Source organism: Amblyraja radiata, chromosome 15, assembly GCF_010909765.2.
Source record: "Amblyraja radiata isolate CabotCenter1 chromosome 15, sAmbRad1.1.pri, whole genome shotgun sequence".
Classification (NCBI taxonomy): domain Eukaryota; kingdom Metazoa; phylum Chordata; class Chondrichthyes; order Rajiformes; family Rajidae; genus Amblyraja; species Amblyraja radiata.
Window position 1 is genome coordinate 43893010 of NC_045970.1, and position 27596 is coordinate 43920605.

Genomic DNA, 27596 nt, shown 5'->3' on the forward strand with positions numbered 1-27596 from the left:
GAAGTACTGAAAACCACACTGGGAGCCATGCATGTTTCTGGGACTGGACTAACACTGGCCTCAAATACTTAGTATACACAAACAAAAAAGTTTACATCCAATTTTTCAACTGCTGCAATGTTTATCCCTCAATAAATAAAAAAACCATTAAACATCCTACATTGCTGCTGCTGGCTGCATCATATTTTCCATGTTGCAACAATAACTATAGTTGTAAATGACACTTTACAAAGACCAAAACTAGCAACCAGACATTCTTCCCACCCCCTCATGGTCACTGAGCCATTTCTGAAAACAAACTGTACTCTATTTAGACCTGTCATTTTATAAAGGAAGTGGTTATAACGTTGTCACTGTATGCCCCTAATCACATCTGTAGGTGCTTTCTGTTAATGGAATCAGCTTCATGGACCATGACCTTTCCAAATATTTTCCTACCATTTAGTTTGTGGTTCATAAAGGAAAAACTAAAAGTAGTTCTTAATCCATTTCTTCCAACTGAGGAATCGATTGAAAGTACAGACAGAGACATCACTAGATCGGCCACTAAAGAGACTGCATCCAATTCTGAACGCATAACAGCTTTTCCACCATTGTTATTCATTTTAAAACCCTGCGACATCATCAAATAACTTTGTGATCAAATTTGTATTTAACTGAAGCCTCCAAAACTCAAAAACCTTAAATAAATAATCTCCTGGGAGAGAGATGTACCCATTGATCTGGGCCTGACTTTGGGGTGAACATGGGGTGGGGACTGGACATTGTGCCTTCCTCCACAGTGCTATCCACTGTGGGGGGATGATTTTTTTTGTCTATTTGTAGTCTTGTAGGTCTGTGTCCAAGATGGCTGCCGTGAAGAGAGAGTGGACGCTGGCACGATTTGGTTGCCGCTGCTCCCTCTTCACACTGTGTTTTTGATTTTCTGTTTTTGGATTGAATCCTGTTTTTAATTTGTGTCTCTGTGATGTCCTTATTGTTATATTCCGATTATATGTTTACTATGTAAGGTGTCCTTGAGATTTTGTATGAAAGGCGCCCATTAAATATAAAATTTATTATTGATCGGAATGTATTATTTTGGGCATTCTGAAGAGCAGACTTCTATACATCTTCTATATTCAGTGTAAACTAGCCTTCTATCCAGAGATGGACAAAAAAGCTGGAGACACTCAGCGGGTGAGCAGCATCTATGGAGCGAAGGAATAGGCGACATTTCAGGTCGACACCCTTCTTCACCCGAAACGTGGCCTATTCCTTCGCTCCATAGATGCTGCCTCACCCGCTGAGTTTCTCCAGCTTTTTTGTCTACCTTCGATTTTTCCTGCATCTGCAGTTCTTTCTTAAACATTCTATCCAGAGATGCTGCCTCACCCGCTGAGTTACTCCAGCATTTTGTGTCTATAAATCTGGTGTCTACTTGAAAATAGCAAAACTGCCCATAGTCTAACTATCAAACGGCAAAATTCACTATAAACCCAGAGCTTATAAGAGATCAAAGAGCTCCTGAAATTATAATAATTTTTGTCAACCTGGAATGTTAATTCTGTTTCTCTTTCCACAGATCTTGCCTGACCTGCTGAATGTTTCTGATATTATCAGTTTTCATGTCAGATTTTTTAAATACTGCACTTCTATTGATTTTCATTTCCTCAATACTCAATGCATTGTAAACTTATACAGTTAGTCAGGACCAAGCTTTCAGCCATTCATTCAGCTAATAGATTTTCTCTCTAAACATCTCCACCTCTCTCTCTCTTCAACCAAATGACCCCTTAAACCCAACTTATTTATCCAAGCCTTCGAATTCCTGCCTAGTTTGGCGAAGTGTCAATTTCCCCTTGATTGCCCTCCTGTAATGTGTCACAAGCTATTTCACTGCACTAAACGGTTTACAAAAATATAAGTCACGCTTTTATTTATACTGATATTTTTAATTTAAGGTGGTCTTGGATCTCTTAATCATGCTGGTTTATGGCAGAAATCTTATTTGGCTCGAAGCGTTCTGGCCTTGACCTCATGCCCTCTCCATTACTGTATCTTTCAAATAGCAATTTAGTCCAGATAGTGCCGATAAAACCGTGGAATCGTAAAGAGTTGATGCAACTAAATGACAGTAATGCTCATCGTGTGAAAAAAATTAAATGGAATGTACCAAATTGAATAAATACCATACAAATAGACAATTAATGAGTTTGCATGCTTATTGTAATACGTAGTGTCACAAATTCATTGAAAACAATATTTCAAAATTAAATCAAAAACAAAATTAAGTGATATGAGTAGAATTAGGCCATTCGGCCCATCAAGCCTACTCCGCCATTCAATGATGGCTGATCTATCTCTCCCTCCTAACCCCATTCTCCTGTTTTCTCCCCATAACCTCTGACACCCGAACTAATCAAGAAATTAAAACATTAATCAAAAGATTCATGATGAATATTACGACGGCATTGAGTGCTGCTACTGGTGTAAAATCTGGTTTACAGAGTTCGTGCTATCACAAACCTCTGGGGTTGTTGCCGCATTTGGGGAAAATATGTGGACCGAGTGCTTTCATTCTCCCCAAATAATTTCACCATTCTGTGTGACCTACACCAAGTGGTGACTCGTGAATGTCACCTGGCTGGTCAATTAACAACTGTTCGTCAATATCGCTGGTTTTCAACCTCTGGTTCAATCCTTGGTAGGATTATGTAAGCAATTGTGAACAATTTGGGCACTATATATTGTGAGCAAATCTGGGCACCATATCCGAGGAAGAATGTGCTGGCCATAGAGAGGGTCCAGAGGAGGTTTACAAGAATGATCCCAAGAATGACTAGGTTAACTGATGATGGGCATTTGGCGGCACTGGGCTTGTACTCGCTGGAGTATAGACAAATGACGGGGGACCTCATTGAAACATACAGAATAGTGAAAGGCTTGGATAGAGTTTATGTGGAGAAGATGTTTCCACTAGTGGGAGAGTCTAGGACTAGAGGTCATAGCCTCAGAATTAAAGGATGTCCTTTTTGGAAATTTCGAATTTCTGTCTGAAATGCCACTGCTCAAGTCTGAGAACCTTAGTGGAAATAGTGTTGGTCGCAGAAGCCTTGTTAACAACCATTTAATAAACGGTTTATTTTCCTAATTCCTCCTGTATACGCTGAGCTTGAGAAAATAATCATCCTTTTAACTAGTCACACTTGGGTGAATCCGAGAATTAATTTGAGTCATTTTGTTTATTGATTGTCTCGTTTTTAGAAGCTGCAATTTAAAAAACAGAGCGTTTTGGAGAGGCTGTGGACATCAATGAAAAGCATCATTCAGTCTAAAAGGGGGATAAATTCGGCAATTAAAGGCTGAACACGCTGCCAGTTATCCTGGTCAGTGTTTGCAATCTGTAACTCCGTTCATGTACAAATCCACTGGGACCTATTGGCAATGGCTCTTGGCAAGTCTGCTTAACTGCAACACCATTGCCTTCTGTGGCAGGGCTTAGTGTGAGGAAGGCACCACTTGCATCAGTACATAGACACGATTCACACGGAAAAATGTAACAGAATTTTTACTGAGCATGCATTTACATGGCATCCTTCATAGTCTTTTAGTTTAGTTTAGAGATACAGCACAGAACAGGCCCACCTTCGGCCCACCGAGTCTGCACCAACCAGCGATCCCCGCCACCCTACACACACTAGGGACAATTTTAAAAAAATTATACCAAGCCAATTAACCTACAAACCTGTCCGTCTTTGGAGTGTGGGAGGAAACTGTAGATCTCAGAGAAAACCCACGCACGTCACGGGGAGAACGTACAAACTCCGTACAGACAAGCTCCCGTAGTCAGGATCGAACCCGGGTCTCTGATGCTGTAAGGCAGCAACTCTACCGCTGCGCCATTGAGCAGCTCAAGAGGTACTTGGAGTGCTTGACAAGCAAAGAAATGTTTTCAATGGTATGTTATTGTCACATGTACCTAGGTTCAGTGAAATTCCTTTTTGCATAGAGTTCAGCAAAAATCGTTCTCTAGAGAGGCACAATGTGAGTGCACCGATGCTTGTGCATGGCAGAGGGTGCAGTGGTGAAGAGAACATGCCATCAATGTCCCAACGGACAACAAAGTATTAACAAGCTGATAATCTGACTTTTAGTCACATTGGCTGAGGAGTGAAAGTTGGTCATGATACAAAGGCAACTAGACAGGTACATGGATAAGACAGGTTTGGAGTATATGGGCCAAACACAGGCAGGTGGGACTAGTGCAGATAGGACATGTTGGTCAGTGTGCGCAAGCTAGGCTGAAGGGCCTGTTTCCATGCTATATGACTCTAAAGGAGAATTATTAAATATCCACCAGTGATGTCAGACAGGGTCTGATGTCTCATTCGAAAGGTCGGCAGGTTTGATATGCTGTACTCTCTCAATTTAAACTCATTTTTGTGCTCCAATTTCTAGAATTTTTAATGATTTTTCCCCCAGATTCCAGCATGATGTATTCAAGAGAGAGTTGGATATAGCTCTTAGGGCTAACGGATTCAAGGGATATGGGGAGAAAGCAGGAACAGGGTACTGATTCTGGATGATCAGCCATGATCATATTGAATGGAGGTGCTGGCTCGATGGGCCGATTGGCCTACTCCTGCACCTACTTTCCATGTTTCTATGTTTCAATCTCTTGTATCACTGGAATTTGTAAGCTCTATGTCAATCCAGTATAGTATTACTGACACAAACAACATTTCAAATTTCCTAAAACCCTTTATCAAGAAACGCAGGTTCAAAATACACGAACACATGACTTGGATGAGACAGCTCCCACTAAATCACTGGCATTGTGCTGGTGGACATTTCTTAAAGGAGACATAGAACATAGAACATGGAACACCACAGCAGCACAGCACAGGAAACAGGCCCTTTGGCCCAAAATGTTTGTGCTCAACATGATGTCAAATTAAATTCATCTCCTCAGCCTGCACATGATCCATATCCCTCCATTCCCAGCATAGCCATGAACCTATGCAAAAGCCAATGATTCAATGCTTCAACGCCACTTAAATTCCATATGGTATCTGTTTCCACCACCACCCCTGGCAGTGTGTTGCAGGAACCCATCACCCTGTGTAACAAAAACTTGTGCCGCACATCTCCTTTGCCCCTCTCCCTAAAACTATGCCCCCCCCCCCTAGTATCTGACATATCCTCCTTGAGAATTGGTTATGACTGTCTAAGCTTTCTATGTCCTTCATAACTTTATATACTTCAATCAGGTCTCCCCTCAACCACTGATGCTCCAGAGAAAACAATCCAAGTTTGTCCAACCCCTCCTTATGGCTAATACTTTCTAATCCTGGCAGCATCCTGGTAAACCTGCACCCTCTCCAAAGCCTCGGCACCCATCCTGTAACACTGGGTGACCAGAACTGCACACAATGCTTCAAAGTCACAAAACCTCCCAAGAACATTGTGGAGATCTTCTGGCAGTTGGCAGAATGTGATGACTAGGTATAAATCTGGTAGACAAAAATGCTGGAGAAACTCAGCGGGTGAGGCAGCGTCTATGGAGCGAAGGGAATAGGTGACGTTTCTGGTCGAGACCCTTCTTCAGTATAAATCTGGGATAATTTCCTTTGACAAGACACCTCAAGCGGTATGGTTGGTGGCTGTCTAGATGGAGTACAATTGAAGGCGTTACCAAGTGAACCATTCCTCGCCAAGCTGAGAGTTAATTACGAGGTTCGTTTCACCTTCCTGTTTATGAGAAACAAGGAGTTTTGTAGATGTTGCAATGAAAAGTAATATCAAAATAAAACGCACTGCATATTCACTTGGTTGCTTGGATAATTTTTATAACAGGTATCAAGTTTTACACCAACCCAATAGAGAATTATTTATACAAACCTGTCCAGAGCATTGGTATTTTTCGACATTGAAGTGTTTCAGGGCATCACTGTGCTTGTTGGAAAGTTGTTTCCAGACCAGCAATGTATGTTGAAACACCAAGAATCCGGTACCCTGGGGACAGATCTGCAGATTTTCTGGATTATCAAATGTTACTCTGATTGTGTCAGCTATTCCTTTTCACCAGAGATGCTGCCTGTCCAGCTGAGTTACACCAGCATTTTGTGTCTACCTTCGGTTAATCTGATTAAAACACCTTCATTTCACTTTTTAAACACATCTCACAATTTTCCTGTGAATCTAATGAGTTTCAAGGGAGCAGGAAATATACAAACCCCATCCCCAGCCATAAACATACCGACGTTCCTGACTACTGGATGCTAACCCTTTACTGACCGCAGCCTGGACCCTAACCCCAAACACTCTGGTCTCCCCAGTTTAGTTTAGAGATACTGTGCGGAAACAGGCCCTTCGGCCCACCGAGTCCGAACCGACCAGCGATCCATGCACATTAACACTATCCTACACACACTAGGGGCAATTTATACATACACCAAGCCAATTAACTTACAAATCTATTCAAGAAGGAACTGCAGATGCTGGAAGGTAGACAAAATTGCCGGAGAAATTCAGCGGGTGCGGCAGCATCTATGGAGCGAAGGAAACAGGCAACGTTTCGGGCCGAAACGTTGCCTATTTCCTTCGCTCCATAGATGCTGCCGCACGCGCTGAGTTTCTCCGGCAATTTTGTCTAACTTACAAATCTATACGTTTTTGGAGTGTTGGAGGAAACCAAATATTCCGGAGAAAACCCACTCGGTCACGGGGAGAACGTACAAACTCCGGACAGACAGCACCCATAGTCGGGTTCGAACCCGGGTCTCCGGCGCTGCAAGCGCTGTAAGGCAGCAACTCTACCGCTGCGCCGCCGTTCAAGAATTAAGGGTCAAGAGTGTTTTATTGGCCTATGTCCCTAAACTAAACAATGAAATTCTTATTTGCGGCAGCAGAACAGGTCTGTAAACTCAGATACCAAAGTGGATACCATAATAAACAACAAAAATAAGTTGTCAATAAATTCAATATAGTGCAAAACCAAAACAAAGGCCAAAGTCCCCAGTACAATGAAGGCAGTTTGTACCTCACATTCCGGATTAATAAGCGAGCCAGTTGCCGGACTTCAGGAATTCTGCTGGATGATCGGAGTTTCACTGTGTTGCACGATCCGACCCAGGGCAGCACAACTCGTACTTTTAAGGAAGCATTCCAGCAGGTGTTGGCGCTCCTATGACATGACTGCCGTAAATGTTCCTGATTGGAAAGAGGAGCCAAAATAGGAGAGAAACCCAACAAGCACACTCTCTATTGGCCATGCCCAACCGCCACACCCACCACCCCCCCCCCCCCCCCCCCCATCTTTAGTTTTGTCGTTTAAAATGTTACAAAATTGACAGCTCAGATTAAAACAAAATAAACTTTTACTTACATACTGCCATAACTTCTCAAAGTGGATTAGTTTTGATATCTTCTGGTGCTCCTTAATGGATCTGCTGTATCAGAAGGTTTATGTTGGTACTGGGACCATCTGTGTGAAAATGTTGATGTGACATGGTCACGTGACCCACTTCCTGGTCCTCTTCTCCAGGGGCTGGACTGGGGAAGTTCAAGATACATTTACTGTCACATGCACCAATAGGTACAGTGAGATTTGAGTTACCACACAGCCATGCGAATGAAAAAGAACACAATACACGATAGAGTTTAACATAAACATCCCCACACAGCGGAATTAACGTTCCCACTGTGAGCGAAGACAATAAAGTTCAGTCATCTTCCTCACTGGAATGTGGCAGAGCGGGGGCGTTGGGTCCAGTACCTACAGACGCTGGCATCATTCAGGTAGGCTCCGTCTCTTTGCGGGGGGTGGGGGGGGGAGATGATTGAAAGGAAGGGAAGGGTTGACCTGCCATTGCTGAGGTAGGGGAGGGCAGTAGTTGTACACTCAGGGTGGGGTTGGGTTTGGAGCCTGGTGGTTCAGCAGTGGCAGACTGGGGTCGGAGCGGTCAGGACCTTCTGAGTGAGAGGGTGGGAGGGAGCAGGACTGGGCACATCTACGGAGTGGATAGATTAAGTGTGGAGATCAGGGAATACATATCGTTGGTAAAGTTAGTGATGGCAAGGCTGAGGTGGATCCCAGGGTCAGGGGTAGAAGACACTGATCGGGGTTCAGGGGGTTGGAGGTTTGTGTAGGTTGGCTCAGGGGAGGAAAATAGATTGTAGGTTGGATGGACACAAAATGCTGGAGTAACTCAGCAGGCGAGGCAGGACCTCTGGAGGTGTCTTATCTGGCAGCTCGGTGTGTAGACAGGTATCCTGATTGACCCAGGAGTGCCCAACAAAGTGTGGACCGAGGGCAATGTGGTCCCCACACTCTTGTGACCCTGTGACCTCTAACCCAGGATCCACACTGGGTGGCTCATGACACTACGCACCCTGTGGATTTCCCCATTGGTGTGGTTTTGACCCATGAAAGGCTGTAAATACGACTTACTCCGGGTTAAATCAATGTTGTCACTTGGTGCTGAAGCAACCAACACCATGGATCCAGTTGCTAGGCACTGGTTATTTATGCAAAGACGGTCCTGTGAATAATAACTGAGTGAATGATTAGATGTTGTAGGACTGAGATTCACCTTTTGGAAGAAACACAAAACATGTGACAGAATAACAGTTTGCTAATCGCCTTTCCACTCATCTCTCCTTTTTTTCCAATGGTTCTCCTTCAACTTCAAAGTGAATTACTGAAGTTAGAATGTTTAAGAAGGAACTGCAGATGCTGGAAAAATCGAAGGTAGACAAAAATGCTGGTGAAACTCAGCGGGTGAGGCAGCATCTATGGAGCGAAGGAATACGTGACGTTTCGGGTCGAGACCCTTCTTCAGAAGTAAGAAGGCTGGTTGAGTGGCTGGATGGAAGGCAAAGGTTTGATGGAAAAAAAACCTGGCTCCAAAATCATAGATTCATAGGCATAGTCAACAGCACAGAAACAGGCCATTTGACCCAATTCATCAATACTCACCAGCTCCATTTGCCCACTTTTGACTTTTATCCTTCTAAACATTTCTAATCTAAACTTTCCCAATAGTCCAAATGCATTCCAAATGTTGTTAATATACCTGCTTTAACAACTTCCTCTGGCAGCTCGTTCCATAAAAAATCCACCCTCTGTGTGAAAAGATTGTCCCTCAAATTCCTGTTAAATCTTTCCTCGGTTTCCTTCACCTACAGCTTTTGCATCCCCAACCCTAAGCCAAAGACTCTGTGCATTCACCCTGTCTATTCCCTTCATGATGTTATGCACCTATAAGATTAGTCTCCTGTGCTCCAAGGAATAAAATCCTTGGCTGTCCAACTTCTTCCTATAACTCAGTCCCTCTAGTCCTGGCAACATTCTCATAAATCTTCTTTGTACTCTGTACTCATGAATTACATATTTTTTGTTAACAGGATAATCAAAACTCCAGATAGACACAAAAAGCTGGAGTAACTCAGCGGGTCAGACAGCATCCCCGGAGAAAAGGAATAGATGATGTTTCGGGTCGAGACTCCTAACCAAACCAAATCCTAACCAAACCTTCAAATGTGGCCTCACCAACATCTTGAACAACTATGACATGACTTCCCAACTCCAGCACCCAATGCCCCGACTGATGATGGCCAGCATGCCAAGTATCACCTTTTGTACTGGTGATGGGTCCTTCTGTTCTACAACACTCCTCAAGTGCCTATTGTTCACTATGAAGGTTCAACCCTTGGCATGACTTCTCAAAATGCAACACCCAGCATTTATCTGAATTGAATGTCAATTGCCATTCCTCAGCCCTGACCCAACTGATCAAGATCCTGCTGTAATTCTTGATAACCTTCTTCACAGTCCAACTTTAACATATTCTACAAACTTTCCAACTGTGTCTTGTATATTCTCATCCAAATCATTTACATAAAATACACATAACAATGGGTCCAGCACCGCATCTTATGGCACACCATCAGTCAGAGGTGTACAGGGCAAAAAAAACAACCTCTGATTCCTATCAATAAGCCAATTATATATCCAATTACCTGGCTCTCTCTGGATCCCATGCAATCTGTACTTCGAGATTAGTGTTCTATGTGGGATCTTATCCTTGCTAAAGTCCATAGAGACCATGTCCACCATCCTGCTCTCATCACTCCTCTTGGGCACCTCTTCAAAAGATTCCAACAGATTTATAAGACATTATTTTCCACACACAAAGCTGAGCCGACTAAGCCTATCCAGTCAATATTGAGGAAGTTAAATTCTACCCTACCATTCTTTCAGCTACCTTAATCTCCCAACACATCTGCTCCTCTAATTCCTAATGACAACCGGGTTGTGGGGGGGGAGGCTTATAATATGCTTTCACCAAAATAATAATCTCCATGTTTCTTAGTTCTACCCATGCAGCCTCCCAGGACAATCCTCCATGCATATCCTGTCTAATCATCGTTGTTCTATGTCCTCCTCTCTTGCCTGTTCCTCTACCACATCTGTGGCATCTGGAGGCTGGGACACGGAGCTGCCAGTCTTGCCCTTCTCTCAGCCATGTTTCTGTGATGCCCATTCACCTCTTTAGGTGGCAATAGAAAAGTGTAGCGTTCCTTAATACTATAACTGACTTTCTCTTCTCAACTTGCCATTTTGGAGGACAGACTGTTACAGCAGGAAGTGCTACCACCTCACAGCTCCACTGACCCAAGTTCAAATCTGGCCTCCAGTGTCATCTACGTGGAGTTTACATTTTCACCCCAGGGACTGTGTGGATTTTCCAGTTTTCTTCTACACCCCAAGGATGAGTATGTTGGAAGGTTAATAGACCATTGTAAATTGCTCCCAGTGCCGATAAATGGTAGAATTGAGGGCAATGTGTGTGGAAATCATTGGGAGAATTGGATTGAGCTAGAATACTTTGGATGGGCCAAATGATCTCCATTTATGGTGTTTGAATACATAAAATGACTTTTTTCTCCGGCGTTCTACATTTAGCCAGTGGGGAAAATTAAAAACTGAATTAGATTAGTGTAAATTTATGGTCAATGTCAGTATGGGCACACTGAGCTAAAGGGTCCATTTCAACTCTCTCTCTCTCTCTTTCTCTCTCTATGACTCAAACATTCTCAATAATTATTTAGCTGAATTAAATTAAATACTCACGGTTTCATTTCATTATACCCTCTATCCATTATCATTCAGGAAACGCCGGCCTTGGGTCCCCTGAACCTTTTCTCTTTCTGGCGATGTTTCTAGCCTGTACCTGAAATATCTCCTCTATATAGATTGATGTTGCAATTCACCTGCCACTGACAAGTTTACACCTCACTCTTGCCATCTCTCTCTTCTTCTCATTCGTATTGTTCCTCTTCCAGCTAAGAAGTTCTATTCAACTTCTCCATTACTAATCCACGGCCTTACAAAATCATTCTCCGGGTGTTTTCTCGCTGACTCAAGCAAAATATTGCAAACACTGGAAATCTGGGATAAAATGGAAATACTCAAGTTGGTCAGGCAGCATCCACAAAAGCCAAGCAGCGTCTGCATTTCCAGTTGAAGACTTCTCTGTAGAACTGTTGCTCCATATAACCACCTCCTTCACAGGACTAGACTCGCCAGTGCCTCCTTCCCCATTAGGCCGAAGGCATACTATTCAGGAAAGGACTCCAAAATATATTTCAGACTAAATATCCCTCTTTAGTGAATTTCCCCATTCTTGAACATTACTGTCATTTACCCACACATTGGCATCTTCGTCTCCTCTCTCATTTTGTTGGCTACAGAATACCCTGGTAGCATGGGAGACCTTCGTTACTTAACTTCAGACAAATGGATTCTGGCCTTAACCTTCCAAGGACAACCTCTCTCCTGCACCACTACATCAGAACTGCAACACCATCTTCACCTTTTTCTTCCCAATCTTTACTTATCATCTAGGAATATCACTTACCCTATTGCTTCCTTATTTGAGCCATGCTTCAATTACACCCACCTTTAACCCCCCAGGGTGGAAAGGTCAAAGGCTAGAGCGCACAGCTTTAAGGAGATGTGCAGGGGCAAGGTTTTTTCTAAAAACATGTCTGGAATGTGCTGCCATGGATGGTGGTGATGGATGCAGATACAATAGTGGCATTAAAGAATCTTTTGTATAGGGATGGGAGCGATATGGATCACGTGCAGTCAAGAGGAGATTAGTTTAACCTTGGCATCGTGATCAGCACGAACTTTGTGGGCCGAAGGGCCTCTTACTGTGCTGCACTCCTCTTTGTACAGCATAATCCCACCTAATCATTTGTTCCTGCAGCTCACATGTCTTATTCATGCACTGTCTGCATTTGTGTATGCTCTTTCATCTGAGCTTCACCTTCCTTGTAGTCTAACGTAGTCTACTCCTGCCTCTTACTCTGCCATCTTCTGCTCTGGTACCAACTTATGCACATTATTTATTTTTATTAATCCACGCTGACGACCTTCACCTTTCCAATTTAGTTTCAACATTCCCAAGTCAAGGGTACTTTGGGGAGAGAGAGAGGGAGAAAAAAAAAAGAAGCTCATTAAGGATTTAATCATCATTATTTTCTATTGAGATTTTTTTTGTGTAGCATTCCTGTCATCAAGTTCAGTCAAGCCAGTAACAAATAATGCATGACTTGGCCCCTTTTTTAGTACAACTGACAGCATCAAGTATTCTCTGGCCAAGCGCAAATCTGACAAGGTCAAGAATAAAACATTTCCCGAATGTCAAACTTTTCTCCTTCATTTTCAGCAGCACTCTTCATTACAAGATTTGTGGTTATTGGATTTTGTTTTGTACGATGTGCCTTTGATCAATATCCAGTCATCAGTGCCAAGCACAAATTAAGCATTCATTAATTTTATTACAGTTGCTATGCCCTAGTTAAAAATATTTGCTTACAATAGTGATTCTACCTCAAAAATAGCTTAATGACTATAAAACACTCTCGCATATCCTGACAGCATGAAACAAGCTATATAAATCCTGCTTGCTGCAAGTCTTGCTTTTAAGCTCTGGATTGTCTTCTGAAATATTACGCCATAGTGTGAATTATTAGAATCTGATGATTCTTTGTAATGCTACAGTTATTTAGAAGCTTTATTTAGCGGTCAAAATAGCAGTTGTTTTTAAAATCGGGAAAGTGCTGAGCCGATTAAAGAGAAATGCTGATCGTGTGATCTACTTGGCAATGTGGTATCACAGTTTTTTTCACAGGGGTTAATGGAAACAGATCTGAATATAAAACTCACATTTAAAAAGGCAATGATAAATAATGTAATGGAAAAGATAATGTTTCTAAAATCTGGACTATGGTCAAAGCAGTTGCTTGAAGGCCAGTGTTATGAAGTTGAACATATTTCAATGAGCACACAATCTGGGTTCTTTGGCTGTGGAAATATAGCAAGCAGACTCCAGGACCGCAGAGCAATGTTAAATATAAAGGGAGATGATAAACTATTGTGCCCAGACCCTGACATGGTTCCTAACTGCTGACTTGGACAGGAACTTCAACAAAGAAAGGTAGGTTGTGCAAGACATCTTCAGTGAAATGCCACAATTTGTTCATTAAAATGAATCCCAAATATGTTTCCTTACTTCACTCAAACCCCTTTACATTCCTGTGAATAACTGTGTTCACATTGCCATGTAGATCACGCATTGCTAATTAAAGCAGTATAACGATGTGATAAAAGCCATTACTTTCAAGATAATATGAATAATATAAGCAACTTAAGGAAAATTGCACATCTGTTAAGTAGTAAAACTTTTATTAAATATAACAGTGGATCAGAAAGTACAAAATATTTTGCCAGCTATGTGATTGATAAACTATTGGCACAAAGTATCAAAAGCATTTGCCAAGAAGTACACTTTAAGAACATACAAAAACAAAACTTTAGTGTTTACATTTGGCTCAGCAACATTAGACTTATAGTTTGAACCCAATGTAAGGTTACTCAATAACCTTAAAACTATTAGGACTCATCTCAATGTTACCAGTCTTCACTTTTAACTATGTACAAATCACCATACATGAAAATGTGCTGCAGAACCAAAACAAAAATGCAAAAAGAAATGTGTTCATTATTTACAAAATACAAGTTTTTATAACAATAACATGTCAGTATAAACATCTTGCTGATAAGATTGAAAATATTTTAGCTATGCATTGTGGTGAATAAAACAACCATATGAGGACTACACTCCTTGTAAGTAATACGGCCACAATCACGCAAACAATCTCTTAAGTGCCTGTTATGATCATTATGAGCATGGAACCCAACAAAAATAATATATCCTGATTTCACAATACTTGTGATCATAGTGCTCTTTACAAAGCTGCACCAGATGTGACTGTGGTGTACCATCGACAAACATGTGCAGTTAAGTATTGAAGCTTTAATGCGTTGTTGAAATGAAAAGGCACAGCTAGTTCTTGATGTAGCAGCAAGGCTGCCAGAAAACCACATGCAATACTGAGGCATCAATTAAACATGTTTAGTGTGGAACTGAAAGGAAATTATTGTAATCAAATGTTAAGTCCTCCAGAAGCAAATGTTGTAATAAGTTTAAGAAAGACCTTCTTTGAAAGTATTTGCCTATGTTTAATTTGAGGGCACTTTTAAAAGTAAAGTGACATTTTCCAAAGTCTAAATGAGAAACAAAAGGCTGCCAAAGATTTCGAGCCAAGCTCAGGAGTTGAACAAAGAGCCAGAATTGCATTTCAACACAAATCTTATTAAAGCTTCACCAACAGCTGCAGAGACATCGGGAATAGACTGAAGGGGCTTTATTACAAAAACCAGTAGAATGCTAGCGGATGCTAAAGTGGACTCTTGTGTTTTTTCCCCCATTTTATTATTCAGCTACTCTCTCTCTCTCTCTCTCTCTCTCTCGCTTCTTTTCAAAACCTGCCCTGTTTACATGAGATTTACAGTTTAAATATTTGATTGACAAATCTTTATGCGGGACCTCAGAAAGAACCCTTGCAGCTATATTTGTGTAACCTTAAATGCAAAGTGGGCAGAATCTAAATACAAAATTATTTTCCTGTAACGCAGCAATTATGAATTACAGTCAGCTTATCTCTATGTACAAATCTTTAACATGTGTGGTTGGGTGGGCATTTAACAACAGCGGGGTTGGGAGCCCTGCCAGCGACAACAATAACAGTATGAAAGCCACATTTGACATATTTACATGTATTATTAAACATTATTAAAACTAAGGCAAATGCTTCTCAAGTTATAGTTAATTTATTCTGCAAATGGATCTATTGTACATTGAGAACAGTCTAGCTCTTAACAACCAAGAGAATGGCAATTATATCCAAAGAAAAACAGTGGGGGGAAAAAAATTTGGTGCACTATTACATAGTGCAGAAATTAAATGCCACATATGGGCTCGACAGAAAGGATTCAAAAGAATCCAAACAGACATTTACAGCTGCAGAGAACTTCCTGTAGTTATTATGTCTATCCTGTTCTGGAACAAGAACACAATTCTCAATACATCCATCATTTGACACTGCGAGAAACGCACCAATAAAACAACAAATGTGGCACACGGATCCCGACTACGGTTGCATAAATTAATTAAGATGTAAATGTTTGTAGTGAATATTTACACTCATTAAATGTGTGGCTAGTCTACTGGTGATAGTGTTAAGTCACAGACGAAAAAGATTCTATGTACAAAGAATCTAATCACTACACGTACTTAAAAAAAATAAAACACAAACGTTACGATCTGTAGATGATAACAACACCTAGAGTGAATACAAGTAGTACATAAACCAGTTGCTGGCAGCTTGCAGTCACAAAGTCTTACAATGTAATGTGGAATGTAAGGCTGATACACTACACTTTGATGTTTTCAATAACGTTCATGATATGAAGTGTTTATAGTTTTGTGCTGGGATGTAGAGAAGAGATTGGCGAGGTGGAATAGGCAACCTGGGGGTTTAGAGAAGCTAGGGGGTAAAGACTATGGTGCAAAATGTCTCCGTACGAGGCCGCGACTGGGCTGGCAGCCATGGACAGATGTCTATACAGATGTGGGGAAGCGCTGGTCGAAGCCAGGATCTGTCTTTGCATCGCCGGTATCATGAAGGAATGGATGGCGAGTGGTTGCATAAGTGGAGAGAGCACAGCTTGGTTCTTCAAGTATTGTAAGGGGTGGGCGTAGTCAACGGGGAAATGGGAGCTCAAGCCATCGCACATATCTTGCACCTGAGACACAAAAGCTCCAGGGTACACACCGGGGAAAATTGGAGTTGGCAGCTGGAACTTGTGACCCTCCAAGAAAATCCCTGGTGGCAGGACCTTGCTGCTTTCGCCTTCAAAATTGCAAGTCTTTTCTTTCACCGCCGGCTCCTTTGCGATGGGTGACACAGCCCGGAGTTTCTTCTCTGGGCTCTCGCTGCCACCACTTTCTGCTCGATCCCGGTTCCTTTTGACGGGCTTTGTTGTGCCGACAACCTGCGGCCCACCTTTGCAGCCCGTGGTGGGTCTGACCGCCTCCTCCAGCTTTGTGGGCACGTTACCGGCGTCGCTGGCCTTGGCGTTGGCGTTGGCGTTGGCCACCATGGGCATTGGAGGGACACGGCAGGCTTTGGGGTGGCAGTCGGAGAAGGCGGTCGTGCATTTAACATCGAGCTGCAACGATGGTGGAAGTGCCGCACCCGCCAGGTTCCTGGGTAACATTTTCTTCAACTTTGGCAGGCTCAGGTCAGTCGGCTGCTCTTCCGTGGGCGCTTTCACTCCAAACTTTTTCTCGGGCTGGTGCAAAGTCGAGAGATAATTTATATAGGCTGCGTCCTGGTTTTTGTGGGGCACAAATAACGAACCCTTCTCCTTGGTGATGTTGTTCAGGTACTTTGACGTATGGTCGTTGCTCAGGTGATGCTCTGTGTGTTTGTACAGACTGTGTAGATGGGGGGAGGAATAGAAATCTGCCAAGAACCCCGTCACTTGCGACGGTCGGCAAACTTTCTTCTCGGGGTTTTTATTTTCATTGTCCAGCAGGTCGGCGGTGAAAGGGTAAGGAGCGGCACCTTTGAAGGAGTCCGAGCAGTTGAGATGATGGTTCGAGAGGCAGGCCGCCTCAGAGTCCGTTAGTTTGCCCAACCCATCGTGCTTGAACGCTTCCCCTCGCTCGTCTCCACTTCTCTTCTGGAAACTGTGTGCCCGTTGGATGACAGAAGGCCGATTGACGGCAAGCTGGTCTGACGAGGAGCCTTGCAGGAAGCTGCTCTCGGTCGGGATCCCTTCCTCTCCGTTCTCGCCGGCTTTCTTACTGCTGAGCAAGGGGGGCGGTGCCCCGATGGAGTAGTTGTTGGGCAACGTGCCACTGACCTGCGAGAGGAACTTCTTCTTGGCCAGTGGTGACATGATACCGGGATGTCCTCTGGAGTACACCACGGGCAAGTAGCTGGGGCAGCCGTCGCACTTAGTCGCTGCAAGTACCTCTTCCTTCTCCCTGTGGGGGCAAGGTGGGGGGTTTGTGTTCACCTTGGCTGGGTGCCGAGGGTGCTGTCTCTGCCCACCATTCGGCAGCGGCGGCTCCTTCTGCTCGGCCTGAGCCGGCACGTTGGAGTCTCTCTCGGGGGATTGGTCAGTAGGGCCCACCTTGGCCGGCGTTTCCTCCTGCTGGTCGGGTGGGTGCGGCGGATCCTCCAGACTGCGGCCGGACGCAGAGGGGTCCGCGCCCGTCGAGGGGGGTTGTGCCTCCTCCGGGCATGGCGTTGTTGCCGCCGCCGCCGCCGCCGCCGCCACTTCCCCCGAGTCGGACGCGAGGCCACCCTGCGGATACGGCGCCTCGGCTTCCTTCCCCTCCAACCGCTCTTCGCCGGTTTGGCCGCCGTTGTCGTCGGTCGGTGCCACTCCGCTGTCAGAGCCCTCGGCAAGGTCTTGGCTTGGCCGCTCCTCCGCCTCCAACCTCGTCGCCTCTCCCTCTGCCATGGAGGCCAGCGCTTCTCTCGAACACTCCGTCTCCGCCACACACTCCGGCGCCGAAGTTACCTGTTTATTAAAAAACAATTATCGTTAAACTTACAATAATTAAATATAAACACGTACAAAGCATGGGCCCTGCAAGACAGAGGAACAGTCAACGTTTCAAGTCTATGACCCCTTATCAGAACTGGGGGATAAAACAAAATAAATCATTCCAGGCAGCAGAGAAGTTGGTGAAGGGGTGGAACAAAAGGAATTTCTCTGATAGGGTTTAACAATGGATGGCTTCAGATCATTCTTTCTTTCATTTTGTTTGTATGAGAACTGGTTATTTTTGTCTGCCAAGCCTTAACATCTTATCCATTTTTTTCCGTGTCGTCAGACTGTAGCAACACAGATTAAACAACATTAGCAACACATCATATAGATGATAACGCTTAATCTATCGTAATTATATGGCTACACCCATTGAGAGGAATTCCCTTTGTTCACCCATGGCCCTCTGCCACCTTCTCTGCTTCCTGGAATAACTTTCTACTTTTGCATGGTCTTCGACCTGAAATGTTGACTTTCACCACTGATTCAGTCTGGCCTGCTGAGTTTTCCAGCATTTTCTATTTTTATTTCAGATTCCCAGCATCTGCAGTTTTAAACATAAATTAATTTACTGTCCCAGCAGGGTTCAGTTTATAACAGCTACTTGCAGCTTATCTAGCATCTGTAACATAGCAAAAATATTTTCATAGCTACATAAATGAGCAAAAATTGATATCGACCCTTACAAGTAAGGCAAGAGACCAAAGGTTTGACCCATTAGGAAAGAACTGCTGAAGAAGGGTCTCAACCCAAAATGTCACCATTCCTTCTCTCCAGAGATGCTGCCTGACCCGCTGAGTTACCCCAGCTTTTTGTGTCTATCTTCCGTTTGATCCATGAGGCTGGTTTTAAGGGAATGCTTATTGAAGGAAAGAGAGTCGTTGGGCAAGGAGGGGTACTCCACAGCTGAGGACCAAGGCAGCTGAAGGCAAGGCCACTAAATAGCTGCAAATTGACAAAAGATAGCCAGTCTTTTCAGTGAGGCTGTAAAGGGCCTGTCCTACTTGCCGATTTATTTCGGCGACGGCCGGTGTCATATCAGGATCGCCAAAAGATTTAGAACATTTCAAAATCCAGCGGCGACAAATAAAATGTTGCGACACGTGAGGAAACACCGTGCGTCAATACGTCATCACGCCGCGTCACCGCTGAGACTTTGTCGGTGACTTGATACGTCAGTCAATGATGCCGGCATTCGCCAAAAAAAATCGCCTTGAGGCTCTGACAGTCGTGCTCCCCCCATTCCTGATCTTGGGCTAATTGATTAGGGAAGGGGAAAGGAAATACTACAAAATAATGGAAACCTTTGATTGAAACCTTTGATTCCACATCATAATCATAATCATACTTTATTAGCCAAGTATGTTTTGCAACATATGAGGAATTTGATTTGCCATACAGTCATACCAATAAAAATCGACAAAACACAGGAAATACATTTTAACATAAACATCCACCACAGTGACTCCTCCACATTCCTCACTGTGATGGAAGGCAAAAAAAAGTTCAATCTTTTCCCCTTTGTTCTCCCGCGGTCGGGGGCCTCGAGCCTTCTGATGTCGGGGCAATCTTGGCACCCGCATCGGGGGGGGGGGGGGAATCTCAGCTCCCCCGCCCCAGGCGATCGGACCCCGGGTCGGGGCTGGTCGAACCTCCTGCAACTTTGGAACTTCCCGACATCAGCCTCTACCCGAGACTGCGAGCTCCTCGATGTTGAAATCCGCAGGCCGCAGTTAGAGCGTCGATCCCAGGCAAGGGATTGCAGGCTCTGTTGATAAGTCCACGGCCCAAAGTCAGTCTCGAGCAAGCCCTCCAGCTCCATGATGTTAGGGCGCATAGCGACTGGAGAGATACGATCCGGAAAAAAAATCGCTTCTCCGGCCAGGTAAGAGATTGAAAAAAAGTTATCTATGCAATAAACACAAAACATCAAAGTGCATTGACTCAGGTGGCTACATTTTTCCAATCAATGGCATTTGCCCTCAGAGCCAATACAAACTCTCATTGTGTCTCTAAAATAGGTCAGCTGAGCGACAATTCTTTTAAATGGAGACAGATTTTCAACGTATGTTGTCAAGTCCTTTGACCTGTTTAACATAACGCTTTGTGGAAAAATGCATGACCACAGTTACAGTGGTTAGCTTGTGAATAGATGGCGGAGGTCGGACATTTGAAATTAATTCTATATCGCCGCCATGATAGCACGCAGAGACCAAAGATTTCAAATGGGTGGGACAGAGGCAGAGAAAAGATCTATCTGCCCAGGCTGCTGGCATTATTCTCAATAATCTATTCAGAATGCACAGACAACATGTTGGCGTGTGTGTGGTCCGGAAACCAAATACTGCAGCATCAAAACCAAGATGCATTAATATCTCCACACAATAACACTGGATCACAGTCAAGCATAAATCAAAACATTAATGTTTAGATATTAGTGAAATATTTTATTTTCCAAGTCATCTATGCTCTTCATAATCCATCATCTCTAATTGCATTTTCAACATAATGGAGCATCGCGTTGTAAATAATTGTTGACTTTAGAATATTGAAGGTTACCATGACAACAATAACCTACTTTCTTTGGCACTTTGCAGGATTATTTTTCTGCAAAGCAGTTGCTAGAACATGATATCTCCTGGCTATATCGCTTTCTGGTAAACAACTGTAAATTTGGCCTTGTTAAGATTAGCACTCGGCCATTCTGCTGCTCTCAGCACTTGGTGTGAAGCCTCCCATTCTGGGTGTAGAGGGATGAGGTGCAGAGGATATACCACGGTGGCGCAGCAGTAGAGTTGCTGCCTTACTGCGCTTGCAGCGCCGGAGACCCGGGTTCAATCCCGATCACAGGTGCAAACTGCACATTCTCCCAGCGTGGGTTTTCTCCGAGATCTTCAGTTTCCTCCCACACTCCAAAGACGTACAGGTTTGTAGGTAAATTGGCTTGGTATAAGTGTAAATTGTCCCTAGAATGTGTAGGATGGTGTTTATGTGTGGGGATCGCTGGTTGGTGCGGGCTCGGTGGGCCGAAGGGCCTGTTTCCACGCTGTATCTCTAAACTAAAAAAAACTAAACTAAACCAATGGTGGAGCAGGTATACATCTTTATGTACCCATGGGATAATACTCCTACCATTCCCTGTCCCAGAGGCACTGTTTCCTGATTACTGGTACTGATTACAGCAGAGATTGACAGCTGACCAGCCCTGCTTCACCATCTATTTCTTCCTTGCAACCTAGTACAGAAACAGTAGAAAATAGATGCCGGAGTAGACCATTCGGCCCATCAAGCCAGCACCGCCATTCAATATGATCATGGCTGATCATCCAAAATCAGTACACCATTCTTGCTTTTTCCCCATATCCCTTGATTCCGTTAGCCCTAAGAAATCTAACTCTTTCTTGAAAACATCCAGTGAATTGGCCCTTACTGCCTTCTGTGGCAGAGAATTCCAACCTACTCAATTAGACTTCCATTCTTGTACATTCTTTACAGATTATCACGGCCCTTAATATTTTTAGGTACAAATGATATTGGACAATTAATCAACAGTAGCTGTGTTCTACACCATCTAATAGTTAAACCATAGGATCTCACCAAAGTTTCATTGATAACACTTCCTCAAGTCAAAGTTATAAGGGATTAAAACAGTTCCACTGAGTCCACACCAACCACCCATTTACACTCATCCCAGTTTCCCCACATTCCCATCAACTCCCCCCCCCCCCAGATTCTGCCTCTCAAATACATACTAGGTGGTCAATTAACTAATTAAAACCACACATCTTTAGGATGGGTGAGGAGACTAGAGAAATCAGGTGAAATCCAAAGGAGTCGCAGAGAGAAAGTACAAAATCCACACAGACAGCAGCCGAGGTCAGGATTGAACTCAAAATTCTGGAGCTGTGATGCGGCAACCCTACTCGCTGAGCTCCTGCGCCTCTCCTTTAGGCCCGTGACCTGCACCATCTGAAGGACCGCGATGCATTGGGAATGCCTGCATCTACAAGCTACCCAAGGCACACATCATCCAGACTTGGAAATATATCGTCGATCTCAGGGTCCAACAGCATCTGTATCCACCAACAATCAAAGAGTATCGTTGACACGGACAGTAGCAGCTGCTTTGCATCCCTCGCTCGAGAAATGCAAATGCTGGACTTGCCACCACCAAAGAAAAAAGCACCCAGCTTCTTCTCCCAATAACAAGTGCTGTTGGCAGCCGAGAATACAGGGGTGTCCCTGCCTATGTAACAGATGAGTAATGCACATGCTTATTTCATCAATGCTAAAATCTGTTCATCAGATATAAAAAAATGTGTATTAAAATAAAATTTAGTTTATGTTGCCGTCTACTATGACAGAAACAGAAAATCTGCCCATCTAATCCATGAGAACATTTGTGCACAAATGAGTCACCTCACATTCCTAATCCTTATCCTGCTGTATATTCCTTTCTCCCCCCCCCCCCCATATAAAATGTATTCTTAATCACACCCATGCTATTTAGTTTGACTATTCCCAAGGGTACCACATTCCATATGCTAACCACTCAGTCGGCACTGGATTAATTGGAGACCACGTCATATTTATACGAGTTGAAATTGTTCCTAACATAACAGATTATTTCATAAAATTAAAGATTCATCTGAAGCCACTTCAGAGAAGAGTCCTGCCTGTTCAGTCTTTCTTGAAACGTATTACCTCCCGGCCCTGTTATCACATCGAGGTCTCTGTGATAGAATGGTAGATGATCCAAGCGCAGAAACCACACAAAGACTTCAGGAATCTTGGCCCTCGTCCCAGTTCTTCAGTAAAATTGTTTTTGATCCATTCACACTCATTGAAATCTTCACCATGGGGAAGTGTTGCAATATATTTAAAATAAAACTACCAGTGACTAATTACCCAAAACATGGTTGCAGCAAACAGAAAGGATATGACTCAGGCTGGTGTTTTAAACAGGAAAAGGACTGCACAAACGGCTGAATTTCCACCCAGATAAAATTTAAATTGAAAATCATTGTTGTACTGTAATGCTGCACACTTTAATCAACACATTGATAAAACAATACTTGGAATCTCCTCAGTCAGTCTGACCCATAGCTAACCCAACATCCTGTAATGGTATCTCATTCGTGGTGGCGAGGACGCTGATAAAGCTCACAATTTTTTTTTTTTGATAAATAAAGTTGTTCCTTTTAGTCGGAAGAGAAAACCGCACGCCTTCCTGCAAAGTCCCCTTTCTCCCCATTATGTGACAAAAAGCCACAATGACAGTTGGTGGTCGTAACTACATTTCCAAATTTAGACGAGTAGAAAAGCTCGTCGACATTGAAACTGAAAAAAAACACACCAGCGCGGGTACTTTACTTTTGAAGGTGACGTGCTTGGACCAAGCTGCTCGGCTGCAACTCTGCTTCCAGGTTCTGCTTCAACTACTCCCTTGCGATTTTGTACATTATTAAAACCCCTCCCCTCAGTCACTGCGTCCTTACCAACTATTACATGCAATTACATCATTCCCACTGCCCAGCCTCGGATATGAAGGAAAAAGTGGCCAAGCCTAGCTTGTTCTCCTTGCAGTGGAGAAGACTGAGCGGAACAAGATAGAGGTGTGTAACATTATGGGGCGTACGGATAGGGTGGATAGTAGCAAGCTTTCCCCCCCCCCATAGAAGAGGCATCTGTAACCAGAGGGCAAAGGTTTAAAGGAAGGAGTGAGTGGTTCAGAGGGGATACAAGGTATTATATAGAGGGTGGTTGGAACTGCTCGAGAGGGTGGTGGGGCAAGGGACACCTAAATGTCTCACATCTTTTTAAGTATCCTGATGTGCACTTGAATTGCCAAGCCTCAGAAGGAGGACATGATGTAAATGCTGGCAAATGGGACGGGTATCGAAGGCAACTCGATGGTCAACATGGACATGGTAGGCCAAAGGGCCCGTTTCTTTACTGTGTGATTCTATGACTTTGTGAGTCCGTGTGTGCCCCAATCTGATGACTGGAAGCTGGGGTATCATCTCCAATAATTGCATGAACACCCTGTGAATATGAATGACTCTCCCTTCGCCCAACTTTATTCCCAAGTGCTTGAGTAGATAAAGTCTTCCTGAAAGGTAAAATGGACTCCCTATTGACTGGAATAAAGGTGGCCATACTAAAAGGCACCATTCACATTATCGGATATTAGACTGTGGGTTGGTATGATATGACAAAATGTCCGTGCAATTACCGAGAGCCTGTGAATTAAAGAAAATACTGTAAATGATTTAACATCATGTTTGCTGATCCAGGGACTTATAGCCAAAGTTGTTTTAAACAGCAATCCCAAAGAGCTGTTTATTACGACTTAAATTAGCCGCCGTGTGAGTTGTGAGCCTAACGGCCTCCCTCTTGTCATTGTAGACTCCCGGGAAGAAGGGTCTCGTCCCGAAATGTCACCCTTTCCTTCTCTCCAGGGATGCCGCCTGTCCCGCTGAGTTACTCCATCTTTTTGTGTCTATCCCGGAACTACCTACATCATTGGAGACCCTCGGACTCTTTAAGATGACCTTACTGGACTTTGTCTTGCACTAGACGTTATTCCCTTCACCCTGTGTCTGTGGACACTGTGGTCGGCTGAATTGCAATCATCTATAGTCTTTCCACTGACTGGATAGCATGCAACAAATAGCACTGTACCTTGGTACATATGCAACTAAACTAAACTAAACTAAACTAGTGGCACAGCGCTACCTGTCCCAGTGCTGACAGATGGGCCTTTCAGCACTTCTTGTCAATCTTGTGCACCATGCCGGCGGGATGTCAGAATGGCAGCCTTGTCTCAGGATTTTATTGTTGAACAAACTGTCGAATTGAACAGCATTTTAAAACAGCAGCCCTTTCGACTACAAAAATCTCTCCAGCCTGAAATGCACTTAGTAGCGTCTATCCGAGCTCCATGTCACAATCACATCTAATTTCCCTCTCTAACTCTAACCTGTTCACTGTTTTCCTGCTTGATCCTTACATTTCCCAACACTGTATTGCCATGAGGAACTGCAACCAGGAGACAGACGCTCACAATGTTCCGGTTACCACTGCACCTCCACTGGCTGCACGCTTAATGTCAGCTCGACTGAAGTTGAAACTGTCCAGGTGGAAAACGGTAAAGACTCAATGACAGAAGTGTGCTTAACAGAGTGAAACCTGGAAGCATAATTAGCTAATAGTCGAAACCTAGCCACATATTAGAATAATTTGACCAAAGTATATTTTAAAAGGGGGGGGGGGGGGGAAGAGGTGCAGAAGAGTTTAAATAAAGTGTTCAGTGGTGGAAAGGTGAACATGCTAACATAATTTAGCATGGTTTTATTTATCTTTATTAGTGAAGATTGGTTCTGTATGGTGCGGTGGGTTTTATTGATGCACATGCATACAATGAAGGGAGAGTTATCTAATTTAAGACGATTTTTTGCTCTGATGAGTTTAAATGATAAGATGAGTCAAGGTGTGATTATCTTGCTCTACTCAGTATGATTCAGTCTCTCAGGGCCTATGGAATTGCACGAAAATACCCGACAGATGAACAAACTATAGAGACCAAAATATGTACTGCAGTATGAAACCTCTGCCTATTCTCGGTCTGATACGAATTAACTGAAAGTAATATAGTGCACATCTGTGTTTGAACGGGAACTAATGGTTATGGTGCGCAAAGTCATTTTGGTCAGTAACATACTTGTGCATAATACGCTGACTGCATGAATTGTACACTCATAGATCCGTTCAATGTGCTTAGTAGCATTGTAAGGAGTTTTATTTTTACTGAAGCTGTACTTGAGTTTAACTGGAGAAACTCGAGGTTTCTTAACTCATGTTTATCAAAATGGTCATTGAACAAAAGGTCAGACATGGATGAGGAGCCTTTTGGTATTCAGGAGCTCTCAAAAAGTGGGAATTCAACTCCAAGGTACAGATCATGCAACCATCAGCCCCGCACACCTTTGGGATGTAGGAGGATAAGTTTCTTATAGAAACTTACAAAATTCTTACGGTCTTATAGAAACTTACAAAATTCTTAAAGGGTTGGACAGGCTAGATGCAGGAAGATTGTTCCCGATGTTGGGGGAAGTCCAGAACAAGGGGTCACAGTTTAAGGATAAGGGGGAAATCTTTTAGGACTGAGATGAGAAAAACATTTTTCACACAGAGAGTGGTGAATCTCTGGAATTCTCTGCCACAGAATGTAGTTGAGGCCAGTTCATTGGCTATATTTAAGAGGGAGTTAGATGTGGCCCTTCTGGCTAAAGGGATCAGGGGGTATGGAGAGAAGGCAGGTACAGGATACTGAGTTGGATGATCAGCCATGATCATATTGAATGGTGGTGCAGGCTCGAAGAGCCGAATGACCTACTCTTGCGCCTATTTTCTATGTTTTCTATGTTTTCAATGAGATCCGCACACGGTCACAGGGAGAACAATGTGCAAACTCCACACAGACAGCGTCAGAGGTCGAGATTGAACCTGGATTACTGGAGCTGTGAGGCAGCAGCTCCACCAGTGCACCGCGCGGACTGCAGCAGAAATCCAACTGTGAACAAGATAGTTCAAAATCACGTTGTTTTCTGCATCTGAAGCATCCAAATGCAGAGTCAGCAATTTCTACCTCCTTCAACGCCAGAGTAAGTGTTCTCTGTTGTCAGTTCTTGGCCAGGCCACTAGGTGGAAGCATTCCACTGTTCAGAAACATGTACAATAAAAGCCCCCCCCCCCCCCCAGAAAATCGACATCTCTTTTGTACCCTTCTCCTTGAAGCGCAATGTGAAAGCAAAAGGATCTGCCCGACAGGAATTTGCACTTTCCCCACTCTGTCACAGCGTTTGGAGGGACTATCATTAAAATTCATTCCTTATATGGATGAACTTCCTGCCAGGGAGTGGAAACCAAAACTTATTTCAGGTTGAAGAAAACCTACGACGAGATCAAAACACTGGTTTCTGATACTTGTCCATTCATGGAAGGAACCGAACAACCACTGTGGCCTATAAATGCAGAGCAAACATGGCAGGTTGGCAAAATTAAAGTCTGTGGCACCTCCGCAATTCCCCGACACACGCCAAACCACACGGCAACTTTGCGAAGGAAAACCGACCGCACAGCGATGGCAGTAACCAGAACATAAACCATAGAACAGCACAGCACAGGAACAGGCTTTCAGTCCACAATGTCTGTGCCGAACATGATGCCAAGACCAACTCTTATCTGCTTGCAATTAATCCATATCCCGCCATTCTTTGCCGACGTGCCTATCTAAAAGTCTCTTAAATGCCACTATCGATTATGCCACCCCCACTCACTACCCCTCGCATCCTGTCCCAGGCACCCACCACTCTGTCTAAAATAAAATTGTCCCGCTCATCTCCTTTAAATTTTACCCCTCTCACCTTAAAGCTATGCCCTCCAGTCTTTGATATAGCTAACCTGGGATAAAGTTTCCGACTGCTTTAGTTTAGTTTAGAGATGCAAGATATGAAAGGAAACAGACCCTTTGGTCCACCAAGTCCACGCTGACCATCGATCACCCACG

General features: G+C 43.6%; 1 protein-coding gene across 1 annotated transcript in view; it reads right to left on the bottom strand.

Annotated features, from left to right (window-relative positions):
• Window positions 1–13724: 13724 nt before the first annotated feature.
• arid5b (AT-rich interaction domain 5B) overlaps window positions 13725–27596 on the bottom strand; it is a 153074-nt gene continuing 139202 nt past the window's right edge. The window contains exon 10 of the mRNA XM_033034284.1: window positions 13725–17995. Within this exon, the coding sequence (XP_032890175.1) occupies window positions 15875–17995 (2121 nt within the window). The 3' untranslated portion in view covers window positions 13725–15874. The remainder of the gene's footprint in view (window positions 17996–27596) is intronic.